Source organism: Morus notabilis, unplaced genomic scaffold, assembly GCF_000414095.1.
Source record: "Morus notabilis unplaced genomic scaffold, ASM41409v2 Scaffold906, whole genome shotgun sequence".
NCBI lineage: Eukaryota > Viridiplantae > Streptophyta > Magnoliopsida > Rosales > Moraceae > Morus > Morus notabilis.
In genome coordinates, this window is record NW_010358059.1 from 175,906 (window position 1) to 197,587 (window position 21,682).

At 35.0% G+C, this 21,682-nt stretch overlaps 3 protein-coding genes across 6 annotated transcripts; 2 read left to right on the plus strand and 1 right to left on the minus strand.

Annotated features, from left to right (window-relative positions):
- Positions 1–3,005: 3,005 nt before the first annotated feature.
- Positions 3,006–5,189, minus strand: LOC21391414. The gene is made up of 2 exons (XM_010091477.2): positions 4,890–5,189; positions 3,006–3,810 (listed from the first exon to the last, which is right to left on the minus strand). Exons 1-2 carry the CDS (start codon positions 4,969–4,971, stop codon positions 3,203–3,205), a joined length of 690 nt encoding a protein of 229 aa, XP_010089779.1. The 5' UTR covers positions 4,972–5,189; the 3' UTR covers positions 3,006–3,202.
- A 4,445-nt stretch (positions 5,190–9,634) lies between these two features.
- On the plus strand, positions 9,635–12,268 carry LOC21391415 (10 kDa chaperonin 1, chloroplastic). The gene is made up of 7 exons (XM_010091478.2): positions 9,635–9,860; positions 9,953–10,011; positions 10,113–10,163; positions 11,077–11,142; positions 11,592–11,639; positions 11,726–11,755; positions 12,011–12,268. Exons 1-7 carry the CDS (start codon positions 9,773–9,775, stop codon positions 12,077–12,079), a joined length of 411 nt encoding a protein of 136 aa, XP_010089780.1. The 5' UTR covers positions 9,635–9,772; the 3' UTR covers positions 12,080–12,268.
- Positions 12,269–14,432: 2,164 nt separating this feature from the next.
- LOC21391416 (heterogeneous nuclear ribonucleoprotein Q) lies at positions 14,433–20,934 on the plus strand. Of its 4 annotated transcripts, none has more exons than XM_024161231.1 (11): positions 14,433–14,950; positions 15,833–16,371; positions 16,452–16,541; positions 16,662–16,901; positions 17,346–17,567; positions 17,679–17,970; positions 18,050–18,384; positions 18,472–18,676; positions 18,783–18,859; positions 18,947–19,040; positions 20,762–20,934. In XM_024161231.1, exons 1-10 carry the CDS (start codon positions 14,665–14,667, stop codon positions 19,037–19,039), a joined length of 2,379 nt encoding a protein of 792 aa, XP_024016999.1. In that variant the 5' UTR covers positions 14,433–14,664; the 3' UTR covers position 19,040; positions 20,762–20,934. The 4 variants fall into 4 exon arrangements, with proteins under 4 accessions (XP_024016999.1, XP_024016998.1, XP_010089781.1 ...); XM_024161230.1 differs by lacking the exon at positions 20,762–20,934 and adding an exon at positions 19,248–19,755; XM_010091479.2 differs by lacking the exon at positions 20,762–20,934 and adding an exon at positions 19,248–19,755 and having other exon boundaries at positions 18,053–18,384.
- Positions 20,935–21,682: the final 748 nt, after the last annotated feature.

Here is a 21,682-nt window from a genome sequence, read left to right on the forward strand (position 1 = left end):
CCTCTCGGTCTCACAATATCCTAAACTCTCAACGAGATTATCTAAGTGTCGATCTCCTCCTGGACTCATATCTCACAACAACTTAGACTATGTTTTCCAATTCCGGACTATGAAATCAATCCCTCTCAAGCATCAAAATCGCAATCTAAAATTATCTAACTTATTGGCTACATAAATTAGAAACATTAAGCATAGAGAAACATAAATAAATTAAGATGGAATTTAACTAACAATTGACAAGCTAATCAAAATATGGTTCAAATAAAGCTACATCAAGCCCTAAAATAATCTTCTAGCTCAACATAGAGGAATCCATAGCCAGAATTACAAATTCAAGAAAAAAAACCACTTAATCAAAATATGGTTCAAATAAAGCTACATCAAGCCCTAAAATAATCTTCTAGCTTAACATAGAGGAATCCATAGCCAGAATTACAAATTCAAGAAAAAAAACCACAAAGATAAGTAAAAAGCAAGAAGGAAGAGAAAACTCTTATGGAGATAAGCTTCAAGCCTTCAACTCTTTAAGAATCTCTCCCAAGCATTTTTTAAGAATCTTTAACTCTAAGCTCCTCTCTAGGAATTTTTGTGCTTCTCATCCTCTTCAAGTTAAGAACTAGGGTTTCTTTTGTTTGAGTATGCTCAAACATAAAGAAAATCTCAGCCACGCTCATCCAAGAGTCAAAAATGGCCTCCCAACATTGATCAAATGCCAAAAAGGCCCAAAATACTCGTTTCAACACAGGGAGAGACGAGGCCGCGCAGTAGGTAGCTCACTCGCCCGCCTAGCCGCGCATTGGGCGCAAGTGATAACTCTAAGAAATTAGAGTTATCTAATGGTTTTCTAGCTCAAAAGTTGATTGACCAAGAGTGATTTTACTAGTTTCTTTTGTGTTTTAACTTAGATTTTTATAATTTACACTTGTTATGGCTGAATTCTGTACTTGTACTCTTCTTGTAGTAAAATTTGATGATTTTGAATTAAAAAGAGGAAGAAAGTCCACTCAGCCCTGTGTGTGCGCGTTGCAAGAAATTCTTGGACTAAATGCTGCAGCATTCGTGCAGCATTCTAGGAACAACTGTGGCATGTGGATGACGTCAGCGCACTACTTAGAGAAAACAGACAAAAGGAATCCATGTGAGCTGGATGAGCAGGTGTCATTGTGGTCCCCTGCACACATCATTAAGTGACACCTCAGCCCTATTGTTGCCCTAGAGAGGAAATGCTTTCTGAAAACAAAAGGCAGCCGCCAGGAAAGAAAGGAAAAAAAGAAGAAAACAGAGACGTGAGGGAGGAAAAAGAAAGAAGGTATTCTGGGGCTAGACACAGAGAAGAGAATACACAGAGAGCACTCCCTCTGGAGAAAACAGACAGTGCATTACCCAGAGAGGAAAAAGCTTAGTACGAGAGCTGAGGAAGATAGCAAATACAAAGAGTACCCAACCCCAGAAACAGATTCAGAAACGTGAGAAGAAGGCAGGAGGTTGAAGGACGTTTTGGCCGGACAAAGAGGAATCCAAAATCCAGCTGAAATTCGTTATTCTTCTGTTAGCTTAACTCTCTTTTGTTATTTAGCTACTAATTTAGTTATGGATTATGCTGGAGCTTTGAATCTTGTAAATCTCGTTATGAACTAATTTGTTTTAGCTAGGTTTGCTAATGGAACCAAAATTGTAAGAATGACAATTTGTTTCTGATATGCTATTAAATTACTATTCTTGTTCATTCATGTGAGCTAATGCCTATTTCTATTCTTGACTGGCCATCGATTTTAGGATACAAGATTAAGATTAATACTGCAAGGGTTAGTTTAAATCGGATTTAGCATGAATGATGCTTGTTCAATAACCTTGCTTAGTTGTTGATTAGTGGATGGTATAGGAATATATTATTCACCTTGCATAACTTAAAGAAACCTGAGCTTAAATCTGCATTCCGAGAGCTGGATTCACATAGGAATATGCTGGAAATGGTTTGAGGAACCTTAGTCATAATTAATTCGGAAGAACTTTATGCAATAAAGGAGTTTCTGTTAACAGGGGTAGTAAATGCTGTAACATTTTCAGTAACATTTTAGTCAAACTTGCAATTGAGGGGAAGTTAGTAGACCTAGCTCATTTTCACCATTGAATTACAGCCCATCATTACGTTCTTGTTACTGCTAGCCACTTAGATCGCATTTAGTTTGCATTCATTTTATTTACATCATTTTAGTGAATTTGTGCCACATTCATTCATTACTTGTTTTGTTGATTATATAACTTCCAACACGTATTTTCGGTGATTCAATCCTCGTGAGATCAACACTCTTATTCACTCTTTATTATTTGTCTGCGACACGTGCACTTGCGAGCATAAATATCAAGCAACAGCGGGCGCGCACCAGCCCTTGCCCAAGGCTGCTCTTGGGCGTTTTTCACCCCGTTTTGTGCGGCAATTTGTGCAGGTCCTTGGGACGTAATTAATGTCACAATTTAGTTGTCTTATCTTCATGCTTCATTTTTGTTTGGTCAAATCTTTGACGTCTAAAAGTTAAGTAGTTCCATAATTTCTTCACAAAGAATGAAAGAAGTCCTCTTTACTATTGTAATTATTGCAAGTTTTATGCCCATTATACCTGTTTTAACTCTTGGCATAAAGATTTACGTTCGTTTTTTTTTTTTTTGAACTATTTTATTAAGCAAGCACGGACCTTGTATATTGCTCCATTACCAAATTTGATCATAGGATAAATCACAGTTAAACTTTAGACTTATTAAATTTGGTAATGGAGTAAATCAGGTGAATTTTAATCATACGAGTAAATCTTGGTTTTACTGAATACGATCATTGGGTAAATCCGATCAATCATAAATTTAGTTTCTCTTCACTAACTTAGCATAAAACTCTGTAATTTATTTTTATTCCCTGCAAAAACAGGCCACACACTTTACTTCTCCTTTTATAATACGCATTGTAGAAGAGTATGGTTCACAGTTAACTAATTAAGTTTAATATGCCCCAAACAAACAACTGAAGCAATTTCGCAGTTCTTACTTGTTATCATCCAAGAGTTCTTATGCTCCTTGTTGTTGCCGACTTACCAAACACACTCGAAAAATACAATAACTATCACAACACCAATGAGGTAACAAAATTTCCAAGGAAAAAAAAACTAAGAGAACATGCATAAAAAATTTCAAGCATTCGCGCGTGTAATTCTTACATGGGGAAGAAGAATAAATTGGGATATACCTGTTGCAACTGATAAACAAGAAAGCTCAACAACAAAAAATTGCTTGGAGACACAGCAGACTTGTGTCCTACACTGCAAGGAATACTGCTTCCACTGTAGCACCCTTTCTTCTGCTTAATTCCGAGACCATGATTCTCAAGAACAAATGTGGAGTTTGTCCGTCCGCTGCTGAACAGAACACACCAAAAGAAAGGCCCTTTATGGACTCCAACCATGCCCACTCCCACCTCAGAGTGCGACTTATTACTAAGAACAGATAAGGTTCTCTTGTCTGGGACAAGAACATTTGAGAAGGCTAGCGATGGCTCGAGATACTTTGATCGACAACCAACAATGCGACCGGTAATGGTGCCAAAAGTGGGAAGCTCTACGCCACAGTTTGGTGCGAAAATTTCAGTGAAGTCATCCTCTGAAGGTTTGCAATTAACAGTGTTGTCACTAGTGCAGTTACCCTTGCAGAATTCAACAAATTGCAAGGCCATGCACCCGAGTCCAGGACTGTCATTTAGTTTGGTAAGCTTATGGGCCGTTCGATTATTGTTGATCATGTTGACAAGATCGTTTGCAGGGTTTCCTGCGGAACAAACAACATGTAATAACCTAGCATTAGAAGTAACTTATATGAGAAAATGCTTCAACTTGTTGTTAATAACCTAACATTAACACTACATATCCTCTCTCTCTCTCTCTCTCTCTCATTTCTTTCTGAAAAGAAAAGGGAAAACATACAAGTTGTATATTTCCATATGGGGGAGTCAAAATACACAAATATAATTAACACAATGCAATCCCTTATGCACCAATCAAAAGAAAGTTGAATTAGAACACTATTTAGCGAAGATCATCAAGACACAAAGGAATGTTTGGCAGGTTAACTTTTTGGGTCTGCTCAACATATGGAACTTTAAAGATGGACTTAGCTAAAAAGAATGGCAAGTTTCCTCAAATGGAAAACAAATGAAAGAATTAGGCTCAGCTGGGTATTCCGAAAGTTCTTTGCAACATAAACACGACGCAAGTAGCGTGTTTGTGCAGACACTTGCACTTTTATAGTAATTGGAAAACTAGAATGTTTAACTTCACTTTTGATTATAAGTAAAAGTTAAACATCTTCCAAAAGCACAACAATCCCAAACTACATCTTAGATGCTAAAATGAATGTACAAAGAAGATTAAGTTTTCGATGCTACCCAATGAAGTTACTATACAAGCATCGAGTTTGAAAAGTGATTCCAACAAATAAATCTTAAGACAATACACTACTTGAACTGAACAGAGGCTATCAAATGAAGTAGCATGTGTGCGCGTGACGTATGCATCAAAGAAAGGCAACTAAAATGAGGTTCTAAAACTAGTGTCCATTCTATAGAAAGGCTCAAACTATAATATCTATTAATTTATAACTAATTTTAAAGGTAAAAAGTTGTAGCTTCTAGCGGTGCAAATCTTGTATCTTTCCCTCTGCAGCTTGATTTATTCACCAACTCGTTAGAAAGAGAAACAAACTGGAAATGGGCTCTTCAAAACACAACGAAATACCAGTAGAACCAAAAAAAAAAAAAAAAGAAAAAAAAAAAACCCACACACACACACAAATTGAGTATAGAGTCGAGACACACAAAAAAATGAAAATAAAAATAAATGAGAGAGTACCATGGTCCTTAGAGCAAACAAGAGCTGCAAGCAATAGTTGACAAAATAATAGACAACAACAGCAACAAAGCTGCTTCCACATAGTCGCCAAACTCGCAACCAAAATCAAAACGTGAGCAATAAAAGGAAAAGGAAAACCCAACCCAGATTTAAGAAAATGGGGTCTTGGTTCTGTGTAAACAGAAGTAATGAGGGAGGTGAGAGGTGAGAATGGAGAACTAGAAAAGGAAAGAAAGAAAAATAAAAGGAAATTTTCCAGGGAAAGTGTAGGGAGGAAAAGTGCTTTACTAGTGATGAAGTGTTGCAGAGTTTAAGGACAACAAAATGTGTGGTGGTGGTCCCCAGTCGCCGCTAATATGTGTTGTCTTTGGACTTTGGGTTTCCTTTCCATTAAAAAAAAAAAAAAGAGAGCAAATTTCAAAGAAGACAAGAATTTGAAGCCCTTTTTTGACAGCAAGGTCGTACAACAATTTTAACCTCACAATCACTACAAATACACATACATAGCAAAGTAAAATTAAGCATAATGGAAAGTGGGGGCGTAAGAATTGAGCCCAAATTCGCAAAATTCGGCTGACCTGATCCAAGATTTTGTTTTGTTTTTTGTTTTTTAAAACTCGGATTCAAATAAGCCCAACCCGCAATGTGCGGGTTGGGCCGCGGGCCAGGCAACAACTCACCCGAGTTGCCCCGACCCGCCCGAGTTTTCTGGGTTTGTAATGTGCGAAATCAGCTTTGCAACCCAGCAGCCCTAAGTCTAACCAATCGCTAATCCTTCCTCGCAGCCTCCCTCGCCTCTAGCCTCCCAAATCCTTCCTCCGCATCTCGCTTCCGTGGCTCAGCCTCCATCTCGCCTCCGTGGCTCCGCCTCCATCTCGCCTCCGTGGCTCCGCATCTCGCCTCTTTCCATTTTGTTTATGTTTTCACCGTAAGTGTTCTTTATTTGATTCTATTAATGTTTGTTCTCTTCGTCTTCGTTCTTCTTCGTCTGTCTGTCCGTGGGTTTGGATCGCCTCAAGCTAAGACTTAACTCAACCAATCTCATTCATTGTATCTCTCTCCTTTATTTTCTTTTACCTTTAGATAATACACAAACTTTTAATAATTGATTCAGGTGAGTGCAAGATTTCGATTTCGATTTGCTTCATATCCATTTTCAATTTTCCCCTCCTCCTTTTTTTCTTTTTCCTCCTTCAAAATCCTTTCTTTCTCCAACGACCCATTTCGCCAACCTGGGCGAATTTAACTTTTTTTTTTTTTACCAAGTGTAGATGGCCTGATCTATTATATATATTATGTTGAAGTTGAACATGATTATATGTTGATTTAGACCAAAAAAAAAAAAAAAGACACCATCACAAAAAAAAAGACATATTATATAAAATGGACATTTTATATTTATTGAATCCGCATGCTGTCCACGAATGCATACATTCACATAACTAATAGAACTCCACTATTATTAGTCATGGATCATACCGTATTTAGAGATGAGAAGCATCAGAGTTTTTCTATTATTAGTCAGTAAGTGTTCTTTTCTTTTTTTTTTGTTGTTGTTGTTGTGGTGGTGGTGGAGCCGTGGAGGTGGGTAATTCTGGATCTTGTTCTTAACATTTTGGTCAACTGTATTGCGAGTTTTTCTTTTGTTCATGGTTGCTGCCTTTGTGGGATTTCATTGGTTGCTGCCTAGTGCCTAGATTCATGGTTGCTGCCTTTGTGGGATTTCCTTGGCTATCATAGTAACGACTAAACATTGGCTATCATATTGATTATATTGATTACAAATATAAAAATCAGGTTTCTGTTTTTGTTTCCAGGCCAGCCGAGGAAGAAGAGTGAAGAGAAACTGAAATCTTCATTGAAGGCAAGGCTGAAACATAAATGTTAATTTTTTGTTTTTTTGGGAAATATTATGTTTTTTATGAGAACTGAGATGAACTGATTTTAAGTTAATCTCTACGCTTAGCTCAATCATATGTTATATGTTTTAGGTTAATTTGCGTGCTAGATGGAAAAATTTATCATTCACCCGACAAAAACTTCTGAAAGCACTTGCAAGTCCTCTGCTGAAACAAAAAGTGTCTCTATGCCTAAAGAGCCCATTACCTTACCCACTCTCACACCCAGCCCTACCCCTATACCTAATTTGGGCACTAAAATTAAAAACGAAAAAGAGGAGGGCGACAGTAAAAAGAGGAAGAAGTCACAAAAAAAGTCTCTTGTTTGGGATCATTTCAAAATCATAGGAGTTCATTGAGCCCCAAGATGGTGGATGCATTGATTTGTACACAAAATTGGCTACGTAGTCGTGAGCGCATCAACCTTATTGACATGGAAGAATTTAATGAATATGAAGATATTGAGTCAGGTAATCTTTTACGTTTTTTTTTTTTTTTAATTTTATTTCATCTCCTTGTTGTTTATTTTGTTGTTCTAAACTTGATTCTGATGATTTTTTTTGTTATGTTTTCTTCTCAAGATTTGTCAAATTCTGTTGCAACACATGAGGGGCAAGCTGGGAATGAAGATGCTATTATTCTGGATTAAACAGTTTGGAGTGGACTAACTTTTATTTCATATCCTATTTTGCAACTATTTTTATATGGACTGTTTATCTTTATATAGATTGTTTATTATGGATTAAATTGTTTATTTTATATGGGCTATTTTGCATAATTATTTACTACAATAGTATTTGCATATATTATTTATTGCTCATTTACTACAATAGTATTTTATCATTTATTTGCATATAAGAGCCTCTTAGATTAAAATTGATGAAGTCATAGATTAAAATTGGTTTTCACAAATCCGAGTAACTCGACCTTACCCGAGGTCACCCAAAAGGTTGCGAGTTTGTAGATTTAAGAGAGTGTCGTGGCCTAAAATTTTCTCAACCTGTACTGGTCGGGTAGGCTCAATTTTTCGGCTCAACCCTCCCCTCCCCAGCCGATTTACACCCCTAATGGAAAGATATATATATTTTTTATAATTATAACGGAAAGATATTATTATCTAATCTAATATGTTTTTTTCACAATATTTAGTACTTAAGTTGTAAAATAAATTTATGTAAAAAAATATACTTAATAAAAAAGTAGAATTTAAATTTTTATAAGAAAAATAATATAATAAATAAGTTTGAGTTTTGATTTAAGATGTAAAAAAAAAACACGATAAATTTCAAAAGTTTATTGTCGCATCTACATTAAATTTTTATATATAAGTTTCAAAAGTTAACTATAATATTTACAGTAAACTTCAACCAAAACGAGCGTTTTGGTTGAAATGCTCCTTTGGGTCCCTCCTTTTTTTTTTTCCTTTTTTCTTTTTGTCTTTTTCTTTAAAATGTTACAGTAAAATTTTAAGTTATCACGCAATGAATATGTGGTTATCTTTATTAAATTTTAGTAATTGTTTGTTAATTTTACTGTGAGGAATTAAAACAGTGAAAGTGATTAAATTTTAATAGGTCAAAATTAAAAGTTTACCGACCAAGTATCACTGTAATCAAAAGTTGAAGAACTAAGGGTGTGTTTGGTTAGGTGGAAAAGAATGAAATGAAATTCTAGTTTGATGTTTGATTGAATTTATAAAAAATGAATGATCATTCAAAAGGAATGGCCATTCACCTATTTTGAGTGAATCATCATTCATTCCTCATATAAGAGGAATGGCCATTCTAAGTTATTATTTTTTTATTTTTTCCATTACCTTTCAATATTAAAATATAATTAAAATATACTATATAGTAATTATATCTTATAATATAATATATAATAATAAATATTATAATATAATTATAATATTATAATATATAACATGTAATATAATATAATAAAAGTAGTATTATATAATATATTATATAATACTACTTTTATTATATTATATTACATGTTATATATTATAATATTATAATATATAACATGTAATATAATATAATAAAAGTAGTATTATATAATATATTATATAATACTACTTTTATTATATTATATTACATGTTATATATTATAATATTATAATATATAACATGTAATATAATATAATAAAAGTAGTATTATATAATATATTATATAATACTACTTTTATTATATTATATTACATGTTATATATTATAATATTATAATATATAACATGTAATATAATATAATAAAAGTAGTATTATATAATATATTATATAATACTACTTTTATTATATTATATTACATGTTATATATTATAATATTATAATATATAACATGTAATATAATATAATAAAAGTAGTATTATATAATATATTATATAATAATAATTTTATCATATTATATTACATTTTATATATTATATTGATAGATAAAATATTAATGTTATATATAGCATAAGAGTAAATTTATCAATATAAAAATATTCATATTCTATTTCAGAAAATTAAAATTAAAATTAAATAAATGAATTAACTTTTTTTTATTATATTCTCGTTACTATTTCATTCCTATTTTTTTTTATCATTTATCCACCGTAACTAAACGCACGCTAATAGCACAACAGAATTACCTTATTTTGTTTATTGGCGGGCCGTCCATGAACAATTATCACTTGCCAGTTGCCCCCAACCCTAACAACAGGGCTCGAGAAAGAGGCCTGGCCTGCCAAGACAAACAACGCGACGAAATCATCGGAACTCTCTAGAATTCTCGGACAGCAATGCATACACCGTCGCACGTGCGTCCTTATCCCACACGTGCCTATAAGGTCTCCAAAACCCTTTTCCCGTCACCTCTTTGGGACTTCAAAATTGCTGCTATTCCTTTTTATTTGCTTGCTTCTTTTTTTTTTATCAGCTTCAGTTTTCTTCTTCTCAATCAATCTCGTCTCGTTCTCTGCTTTCGTATTATTGTTCATCCATGGCTTCCACTTTCGTCACTACTCTGCCAAAACCCTTTCTCACCAAACCCAACTCTCATTCTTTCTCTAATCGCAGACTTATCCCAGGTATTTACCTACATTCCCAAATATGTATTCTTCATTTTCTTTTCCTTTTTCTTTTTCTTCTTATCTATTTATTTATTTATTTTGTTCAATAGGCATGCAACAAAACTCTCTGAGAGTTTGTGCTATTTCGAAGAAATGGGAACCCACCAAGGTGCTTTATTATTATTATTTTTTTCCAGTTTTCTCGTATTATCTGGGTTCTTCTGTTGAAGCTTTTTTTTTTTTTTTTTTTTTTTTTAATGTGGGTCCCAGGTTGTTCCGCAAGCTGATAGAGTCCTTGTTCGTCTTGAGCAGCTCCCTGAGGTAATACTTATTCTCAACTTATCACATTGATATTCATTTCAGTTATCACATTGATATTCATTTCTCTTTCTATAATTATTATTAATTTATCATTATTATTAATGTAGTTTTTAATTTTTGTGGTGTTGAATGTGGATTGTACATTATCAATTAAGGTTCATTTTTATTTAGTTTCAGTTTTTGAGCATAGGAATGCAAGACTTAGAACGTGTTTTGTAAGCGGGAAAAAGTGAAAGGATTTCGGGATTCCGGGTTGTTTGGTAGGAGAGAAAAGAGGAATAATGAATAGAGTGAGTCATTTCAAATCCTTTCAAAGAAGTCCAATTTAATCTCTTTCAATATGCCTGAACCAGAGTAGGGAATCCATACCGACCACAATAAAAGAAAAACCCTCCCTTTTTACTCAGTTTTTGTCTCCTAAGTTATGCACCTTCTTTCCTTTATATTTTCTTTCCCTCATACCGAACATAACCTCGAATACTTTTTCAAGTAATGTGCGCATCTTAAGGAACTCGTTCGCGTAATCAACTTAGCTTCCTCATTCGTTGTTTTTCTCTTTCAATTCCAATTCTTTTTGGCATTTCTTATCATTTTGATAAATTCAAGCAAATTTGATTCTATTTAAAAGCCTGAAAATAGGTATTGGGTTCCAAAAAGCCACCCGAAGTAGAAAATTCTATTTATGAATCCTCATATCATGTCGGTTTAGCTTATGTTTGTGCTAATCTAATTATACTTTACTATAATATTTTTCTGGTTTTGGTTGAGTTTCTAGATCTCTGATTCTTTCTGAATCAGAGCCCGCAACCGTGTTTTCTTGTTTTCTTATTAACCCTATGGAGTTTTAAAATTTTCAAATAACTCCTTGTGTGTTTCTAATGTGGTTCAATTTGTGTAATGCCTTTCTTCACAGAAATCGGCAGGTGGAGTTTTATTGCCAAAATCAGCTGTCAAATTCGAGCGGTATCTTACGGGGGAAGTAAGCAAATTGCCACCCTTTCATGCTAATTTTTGAGTACCTCTGATTTCCCTTTTCGTTTCCTTAAACAAAATCTTTTTGTTTGTTTATCATATGGTATAATCTATTCTGGTATGTAAAGCAAACACTAGCTATGTAATAACCAGCATTTTTAAGCTCTAAACTTAGCCTATATGAGCTTAATGAAGTTGGATTAGAATTTATAAGTTTAAGATTTTGGAATTGGTGTGATAAACTTATGCTGCGTTTCGAGTAAGGATTTGTGTCATGGTTTAGATCATGGTTCGTGGCTCGCTACAGTGTTTTCTCTCACAAAAGATGGTTCTGAATTATGGTTCTGAACCCATGACGAAACTTCCACTTAGCTTTTTGCATATATAGTAACATCTCTCTGAAAGGGATCGGAGACCTTAGAATAGTTTTGACAAGAAGTGTTGTGTTTGGCTCAGATTCTCTCTGTTGGTGCCGATGTTGGGGGAGTGAAGGCTGGGACAAAGGTAAGAGGACTCGATGCATACAAAATGAAGAAAATTGTTTGATTTAAAGGGTAATTGGCTAATTTTTTGTTTTCCCCCGTTTGCAGGTTCTTTTCTCAGACATAAATGCTTATGAGGTAAATATCAATAAATAGTGAACATTCCCCATAGAACTTGATAAATTAGGAAATGTTCAATGTTGGTACTTAGTCATGATAAAATGAGGAGCAAGAATGTTCGGTTGCGTTCTGTTCTCCATGAGCTGTTTTTCAACTATGTGATGTGCATCATATCTTTAAGCTGTTTGATGTTGTCACAGGAAAGATTAAGATTTGCTTGTTTATCTGAATAGATGATGTATTAATTAATAATAAAACTTGGTTGTGTATCAGGTGGATTTGGGAACGGACACAAAGCACTGCTTTTGTAAAGAAAGTGATTTGCTGGCTGTAGTTGAATAGAGGTCAATATCAGATTGTCATGTTATTATTATTTTTCTTTCTTTTTCACTAGCCAGGTTTGGAGACAGAAAGAGTTGGTCAAATGAATCCAATGCGCAAGTTGCCTAGATGATGTTGTAGTATTTACAATAATTATACAGTAATCATATTTGCTGTCCTAGGAGGCTGGACTGACTAATTTTGGAGAAACATCATATGCTACTGAGTTGCCAAACCGGGGGTTTCAACTATTTTTTTCACTTCACTAAAGTTTTTTTTGTAGCTAAATGGGTATAATTACTGTGTTTTTAACATAAGAAATTGTGAAACAAAATTTAGAGCCACAGGACAAGAAATCCAAACTATAATTTTAACCATTTTTTTTTATTCACTTCACAAACATTTCTTTTAGAAAGTTAATATATATTTTTTTTCAACAAAAGGTTACAAAGGCAAGGGAGTGTCGAGTTTGTGAATATTTCGGTCCATGGGTCAGGTTTTAATCTCTTTCTTTCTTTTTTATTTTTTTATTTTTTTAGGAGATAATTCTGTAATCTTGATTAGTACCTTTTTATTAATATAATTTTTTAATTAAAAAATATTAATTAAGTGTAAGGGGTAAAGTTTTAAGTCCTGATATTTGTCTTTTAAAAAAAAAACTTTCATTAGTGTTTCACATACCTAAATGAGTTAAAATTGTAAACGCTTGCGAAAATTTCAAGAATTATGCCACTGCCAAAGGGCTACCAAACCCGACGTTTGGACTACTCTTCCTTTTTTTTTAAAGAGTGAAACCGTTGTTTAAGTTAGGGCGGTTTGAACTCATTCTTTATACACACCCTCAAAACTTTTCGTGCATAATTAGTAATAATTTTGGAAAAAGAAAATTAGTGAACTTACATTTTAAATGTATTATTTTAATATTTTTACTCTTTATTTTTTTATTAATAGCTCTTTGATTAATATAGTTCTTTGAATAAAAGACATTAAGGGTCCGTTCACTTCGTTGATTCGAGTTTATAATTCGAGTTGAGATGTGATTTTATGTGAGAGCTTTTTACTGTAGCAAAACTCGAATTCTAAACTCGAATTGGTGAAGTGAACGGGGCCTAAACAAGTGTAAAGGATAAAAAATCAAGATCCATGTATGCATTTTAAGGGGTATTAGTCTCTTTTTTCTTTTCAGAATTCACTCAACACAAAGATCTAAAAATAAGAAGACTATTAAAGTGATAAGATTAGAATCAAATTGCTAATTGGATGGCAATTGAAAGCTTATTTAATTCACTCAATTAAAAATATCTACATATTAGAAGATTCTAAAGTGAAAAAATTAGAGTAAAATGGTATTTGGATAGCATTTTAATGCCTCTCAACTGTCTTAACTAAAATATATAGATATTAGGATACTGTTAAACTGAAAATTTGCAGTAAAAATGGTATTTCTATAGCATTTTAATGCCTCTACTGCTCTCTTTCGACAAATATCTAGATATTCAAAGACAATTTAAATGAAAAAATTGGAGTTAAAATGTTATTTCAATGCCTCTGAAACTCCCTCGACACAAAAATTAAGAAATTTAAAAAATTACAAAATTGAGAAAATTAGAGTCTGGATGGTACTTGAATATAATTTTAATGCCTCATGTGCTCACTTAACTAAAAGATCTATATATTAAAAGATTACTAAAGTGAGAAATTTGATCAAAATGGTACTTTGGATCGCATTTTAATGCCGCCAACACTCCTTTAACTAAAGACCTAGATATTAGAAGATTATTGATGTGAAAATTTGAAATCAAAAGGGTATTTTGTAGCATTTTAATATATTCATTTCTCGCTAAGCACATATATTTAGACAATAGAAGATTATTAAAGTGAAAAATTAGAGTCAAAATGATTCTTAGATAACATTTAATATGATATTTACCGATCACTTGCGTCGGCACATGTACGTTGGTGTTAGTGTAAATATCATATTAATAAGTAAATAATATATTTATTAGTCATTAGTTACTGATGTTGGTGTCAGTTATAGTAGACATGACCAGAGGGGGAAGGAGAGAGAAGTAAGAAGGTAAAGGGTTGAAGAGTATTATTATTTTTTTAATAGCATTGGAAAAACCTAATTTTCCAAAAAAAATGAATCAAGGACTTTTTCTTAATCAACATAGGGGCTTTTTAGTGAAATAACATATTTACTAGGGTGATGGGTAAAAATAACATATTTAATAGGATGATTGAAATAACTTAAGGGCGATTCGTTTATTTTTCATCTTCCAAGCCAAGAGCGTGAAGCGTCCACAGTCAGTCGGTCGCTGACAGATAGCATTGCGAGTACACGTACTCAAACGACCTCGTTTCCTTTTCCTTATTTTCATTGTTTTATTTATTTCTTGTATTTTCCGAAGACTAGACTCTTGAGAGGTTCCAAATCAACTGCCGAATTTCCCTACTTTTTATAGGGTTTCTCTTCTTCCCACTTTAGGGTTTCATACGATTCGCGTTGAACAAATCCATCTCACCCCAAATCGCTAAATTAGGGTTTCTGTTTCTGTTTTCGATTTTGAATCTTTTGAAATTTTGATACTCTTTTTACTGAAACAATGCCGCCGCGAACGGTGAAGAGAGGGGCTGGGCCGAGGAGGACCGGTAGGGTCACGAGAGGTTCCCAAAAGGCGCAGAACCATCAGCCACCGGACGTTCCAGAAGATCCGGTGACCGTCGAGGAGGTTCCGATTCGGGCGACGGAGGCTAAAGAGGATGTCAAGGTTGAAGCCGAGCCAACCATGGAGGAAAAGCCACCAGCCATTGAGGAGAAACCCGTTGTTGTCAATCAGCTGATTTCGGATCTCAACGTGGAAGCGAAAGCTGAGCCGAACGGTTTAGAAAGTAAGTTTTTGTGTTTTGATTATGAAATTTTGATAATCCGATATATTTTAGTATGGAAATTTGTTTTTTTTTTTTTTTTCACCTTTTGCTCGATTATTGGAATTCTTTTTTGGCTTGTTGCCTTCTCTTGTTATGCCTTTTTTGGTTGTTCATCACTTTGTTTCTGCACTTCTGGGAATCATGCGGGAAAAAAATATTACCTTTGTGATTTTTTACATTCTTTTTTAATCAGAGCCTTTAAATTTTATTGCATGCAAGTAATCCAGATGGGCATACTGTACTATGCTGTATTATAGTGGGTTTAATTTGTGTGAAAGTCCGGGATATTTCAGTACTGCAATTGTAATTGTGTGCTGAGGAACTTTTGGGGGCTCAATCAAATATGATGTTTTTTAGATTTCTTTACGGGGGTTCCTGTTCCTCCATGTGGTGTTAGGAATTTCCTTTGGAAATTATCGGCCTTGAGCAGATTTGTGTGATATTCATTCTGTTTTTGGGTGCCTTGTTGCTTGTGTTGATGCAGAACCTTAGGCTGATGAGCTAAGCATTAAGAATTTGAATGTTACCTTGTTAATTCTGACTTGGTGGATCACTTGGAAAGTGATTATGAATTTGTATTTGGATTCGTAGGATAAGTGGTAATTGACCCGGAGCCCAGAGGTTTAATGTTGGTTTTACTTGCGTCTGATACCATGGTTATGACATGATATGATGTCGTTTGATTGATAATACTAGACCTAGTAATTCTGTTAATCCCTTCTCACATTAAGAAGGATGAAGATCGTCTCTTGTTCACTTAAATCATAAGTGCTTCCTCCCATATGATAAAGGAATATTAGTCTCATTTACCTGGCTTGCTTGTCAACCCCTGTTTTGTGGCAGAAGAAGATAAAATGAAGGAATCTGTTGATGAATATGAGAAAGATGAAAGGTTAGACCTGGAGGATAATGAACCCGAGTATGAAAATGAAGAATATGTTGGTGTTGATTATGATGAGAAGGAAATTGATCAAGAGGATGTCCAGGAGGTGGGAGATGAAGGGGAAGAAGATCCTGAAGAGAATTTAGGTGAAGAAGATGAGGGTGATGAGGAGGAACTTGAGGAACTTGAGGGAGAAGAATACGAGGAGCATGCAGGTGAAGATCATGAGCATGTGGAACACGCTGATGCTGATGAAGACGAGCACCATGAAGTTGTAAAGGAGAGGCGTAAGCGTAAGGAGTTTGAAGTTTTTGTGGGTGGCCTTGATAAGGATGCAACTGAGGGTGATCTTAGAAAAGTTTTCAGTGCAGTTGGTGAAGTAACTGAAGTCAGGCTAATGATGAACCCTCAGACCAAGAAGAACAAGGGTTTTGCATTCTTGCGTTTTTCAACAGTGGAACAAGCAAAGCGAGCTGTGACAGAGCTTAAAAATCCAGTGGTAACTATTGATCTTATAGTTTGAAAATGGACTGACATTTCTTACCATATAAATTACGATTTAAATGAATGGAATTTCAGATAAAGGGGAAACAATGTGGTGTAACTCCCAGTCAAGACAGCGACACTCTGTTCTTGGGTAACATTTGCAAGACATGGTCCAAGGAAGCTGTAAGTATATTGGTTTGCTCAATGTTACCATCTAGTAGTATTTACCAGAAAAGTCTACATTTCGTGGATATATCAGAAGTTGTTAATCTTCTGAATGTTTTACTACAACTGTTGTTTCAGTTGAAAGAGAAATTGAAACATTATGGAGTTAATAATGTTGAGGATGTGACACTAGTAGAAGATAGCAACAATGATGGAATGAATCGGGGATTTGCCTTTTTGGAATTTTCGTCTCGATCAGAGGCCATGGATGCTTTTAAGCGTCTTCAGAAGAGGGATGTTGTGTTTGGTGTTGATAGGCCTGCCAAAGTTTCATTTGCAGATTCCTTCATTGACCCGGGTGATGAAATTATGGCTCAGGTATTTATTTTGGATCTAATTTTTCTGCATTTTATTCAGAATTTGAACTGTTTTAACTATTTTTTATATACACACATGTTATCTCGTCTGGCGCTATTTATAGTTTTTATTCACTAGACTAAAAATTTGAAATTGTGTACTTTGTTCGTATTATGGGTGTTGTCTTATATTTGAAAGTTTTTAATTCTTCTCTCTCTCTCTCTCTCTCTTCATGTTGACTTACACAGCCTTTATTACGGTGTAAATTCTATTAAAGAAGAGATGTTCCTTTTCCATGTCTTTGTATTTTCTAATATTTTTTGTGTTGCAAGATTCTTGTATTTTTCTTTTCAAGTATTTTTCCTTGTGGAGTGGAAGAAGAGAGGGGGAGGGGTTGGTGAGACAACAATTTTTGTTTATATGATGGTATTTACCAGAATCTCTAACTTCATTATTAATTTGCAGGTTAAAACTGTTTTTGTGGATGGCTTGCCTGCAACATGGGATGAGGATCGTGTTCGATGGCTTCTTAAGAAGTATGGGGAGATTGTAAAGATAGAGCTTGCTCGAAATATGCCATCTGCCAAGAGGAAAGATTTTGGTTTTGTTACTTTTGACACCCATGATGCTGCAGTGACGTGTGCAAAGAGTATTAACAATGTGGAATTAGGTGAAGGAGGCAACAAGGTCTGCGTTCATAGCTGTTTATAGTATTTTGATATTTGTTTAATCAAGCATATCTAAATAATTTTGCATATTGCATACGAATTTATTGAAATAGTTATGTTGATATTTCAGGCTAAAGTTAGGGCTAGGTTGTCCAGACCACTTCAGAAAGGGAAAGGAAGGCATGTTGCTCGTGGGGATTTTCGGTCTTCACGTGGTTCTGGGCGAGTTGTCAAGGGTTCTTGGAGTCATCCCTCACCGCGTAGTCTTCCCATGCGTGGTTTAAGAGGTGCGGGAAGTCGTATTCCTCCACCGAGCGTGAAGAGGCCTGCAGGATTTAGAGATCGTCGACCTGTGATGTCTGTGCCAGTAAGAGCCAGGCCTTTGGCCCCTCCAGCTAGGTCTTATGACAGAAGAGCGCCTGGTATGATTTTTATACCAGTCTTTATTTTGCTGCTTGTTGCGTGTGTAGCACTATGCTTACATTGGTTTCACGTATTTAGCAGTTTCATCATACCCAAAGAGTAGCTTGAAGAGGGAATATAGTCGCCGTGATGAGATTCTTCCTCCAAGAAGCAGAGCTGTTGCAGATTATGGTTCAAGGGTTGTCCATGAGAGACGCCCATCATATAGAGATGACTACTCTTCCCGTGCTTCTGGCTACTCTGATCCACCTAGAAGCACTTCGCGTACCTCAGCTAGGAGAGCTTATGTCGATGATGGTTATGGCCCAAGATTTGAAAGACCACCACCACCTCCTCCTCCTCCTAGTTATCGTGAAGGACGTGCACGTGATTATGACTCAGTTTCTGGTTCAAAACGTCCATACTCTTCAATGGTTAGTTTCTCTATTTACTGCACCTTTGAAATTCTATCTTCTAACATCTATTGCCCCATAAGTGCACTCATACTTTTGCAATTCTAGGATGATGTTCCTCCACGTTATGCTGATGCCAGTGTTCGCCAATCAAGGGCACGCCTGGACTATGAGTATGGAAGTGGTGGCTCTCACTACGGGGATGCTTATGGTGACAGACTTGGGCGATCTAATTTAGGATATGGCAGCAGCAGAACAAGTCAAGATTCACATGGGCTGTATAGCAGTCGTCAGGGAATGGGATATGGAGAGGGTAAGTTATGTGCTTAGGAATCATGTCTGTGTCTGCCACTATGTGATTTTTTTCCCCTTTTTTGCTAAGGGTCTATTTTGAAAATCAAAATTTGAATGGTTCTCAGGTTCTTATGGTGGAGGTGACGCAGGGGGTATGTACTCATCAAGCTATGGTGGTGAATACATTTCTCGCGGTCCTGATGTATGTTTGTGATCTTACTTTCTATTGATTCATATTTATCTTCTATTTGCTGCTTTACTTATCATGATTATTGTTGTTATATTGTAGGTCGGTGGTAGCTCCTACTCTTCCATGTACCCTGGACGTGGTATGGGAGGAAGTAGTTATATGGGTAGTGGTGGTTCTGGGTCTTACTACTGAGGTAATGTTAATATTTTCTACTTGATTCCTCCCTCTGTTTGTCCTGTTATTAAGTGTTTCTTTAGTGTGTAATTATTTGTCAAAGTTTTTATTACTATCTACCGGGGATCTCAAGCTACTGAAGGCAGGGCATTTCTCTTTTATCTTAAGTGGTGTGTTTGGTGAACGTGGAGTACTGTGGTTACAAGTGAATTTGTCTATGGAACAGATCTGACATGACAGAGGCTGCTGTAGGATGTGGACAGTTTGATGCTTGTGCATTATACTAATGGAGAGAAGTTTTTCAAGTTTATTAGCCTTGTTATGTCCCAGGACTTCTTGTAGGGCTGTATTGGTTCTAGCAGCTTAGTCTCTCCATATTTGGAAGCGGGCAGTTCTAATTTCAATGCTGTTAGGATGCGTGAATTATTCAAAGATGAAATCAAGAAGAGCTATGTGATATTTATGAATTTCATCTTTTTTTTTCTTATAAGAACCCTGTTCAACGATGTGGAGGTGTGCTGCACCATCTGTTCTTATGACTACATTTGAGATATTGAGGATTTTCTATTTGAGTAAGGTATTTGAGATATTTGTCGAACTGTCTTCTGGAAAGGTTCTGGCATCCTGGTCTTCCCTGTAATAATCTTTTCAGGCTTTAGTGTGGAATAGATGTGAAAGAGACTTAACCAGAAACTGAAGGTTAAGGGAACCTAAAGTACAAGGTTTTGGTTAAAGAGTGTCAAATTGGAATTTTATTTCAATGGTTTATTAGTTTTGGTTGCTATATTAAAAAGAGATATTGCAGTTAGATATACCTAGAGTTCTATTTATTGCTATATATGTGGAGTGGATTGCTTTTTGTTTTGCTACCATAACTGGTATTATTTCTCATACGTACTGAGAAATTTACAATGAGAATTACAAGGCAAGTTTACTGGTAGAAAACCAGAGCTTCTCTGTCTTTATTTTGTAAAATGGTGAGCAACCTGTCCTTACAGAAGGGAAGTATTTTATTTTCAGTTTCTGGTATAAGTATTGAAAAAGCCTCTCCTTTTGGTTTGAAGGCCTTGAGAGGTAGTGAATAGCTGAGCTAAGATTAATGGTGTGGAAAAGCAATGTGGACGATTGATGAATATAGCATATAATTTTTCTCATAGTTCTCTGTCCACAGCCACTGGTAAGAAGTGTTTTGGAACCTTACCAATATGGATTGCAGACTGACATGACTAAAGAGTACCTTTTTTATGAGTCCCTGTCTGGTGTAAATTCTCGCCTTACTGCGATACATTAAGTTGGTTGTTACCACCTTGTGTTAGTAGTACTACATAGCCTTAGTGGTTTTCGGGATTGGAGAGCTGCCGGCGGATTTGTGGAATATAAGATTGGATAGAAAGTGGTGGAATATAGGTGTGCCTTTACTTGACCCAATTAAACTGCTTTTATTAACCAAACCCTATTCACGAGGTCCGTAGTCACTTCTGGGTTTAAAGTTTTGCCACTGCTGCTTGGCCTCTGTCTCATCAAATGGAGGATTGATCATGTTAGATTTATTTGCTTTTATGTTAATATATATATATATATATATATATATATATCAAATTGAGGTCTCAGGTTTTCATGTTAACCATTGATTGTAACGATTTTAGCATTTATGTTAATATATATATATATATCAAATTGTGAGGTCTCAGGTTTTCATGTTAACCATTGATTGTAACGATTTTAGCATTTCGAGTGTAGTATCGCCAGTTTGTACAGAGAGCTTTACCATCTTGGAGGGCTAAAGTTCACACTATATCTTTGTTTCCAAGAGTTTGTGGATCATTCATTAGCTTACTGCATTGATGTCATTCCATAGATCCTTGTTCGCCGTATGAAAAAACAAAACAAAAAAAACAAAAAACAAAAAACGCATGAAATTGTATACCGCTATTAAGTAGCCAACGATTTCTGTTTATCATATGTGATTGACATTTGTGTTTGTTCATGCTATTTGTTTTTTTCATTAAATCCATTTAATACTTAAATCAACCCTTGAAGGGGAGGAAACTATGAAATCAAATCAGTATGAATGGATCAAACATAAGAGTGTCTACCGACTTAACAAATTATTATGTCATTCTTACTTTGAAAAAGTTTTTAGTATGTCTTCGACATTCAATTTCGTCTGAATTTGGAGGAAACAAATTTTAAAATTCCTCTACAATTATGATGATTGTCAACGTCTTGAATTTTTGAATACGACTCCGGATTCATGTACAAGAGTTTGAAATATGTTACATCAATATCTTCAACAGAAATACGTACTTGTCTAGCTCCCGCAAGTAATGGTTGGTCTCTCTCCCAAAGACTACCTTATCATTATTTGAAGCCTTAAGGGGGTGTAGATTTGGAAATATTTTGAATCAGAAACGAAGTCTACAATAGAGGAACAAGAAATATCCCAGGTGCAAGTAATGAGGCTTTCGATCATTGAATCACATCACTACTATATCAAAACTACAGTAACTTGAAAATTTAACATAACATGATGAAAATCCCACCATTTAGAACTACATAGCACTGATAAGAGTATTTCTCTTTGGACTAAAATTATTAACATTTGTCCAATTTGGGACGATTTTTCATTTTTGTGCCCATTACAAGACTTTGATGTCGCGA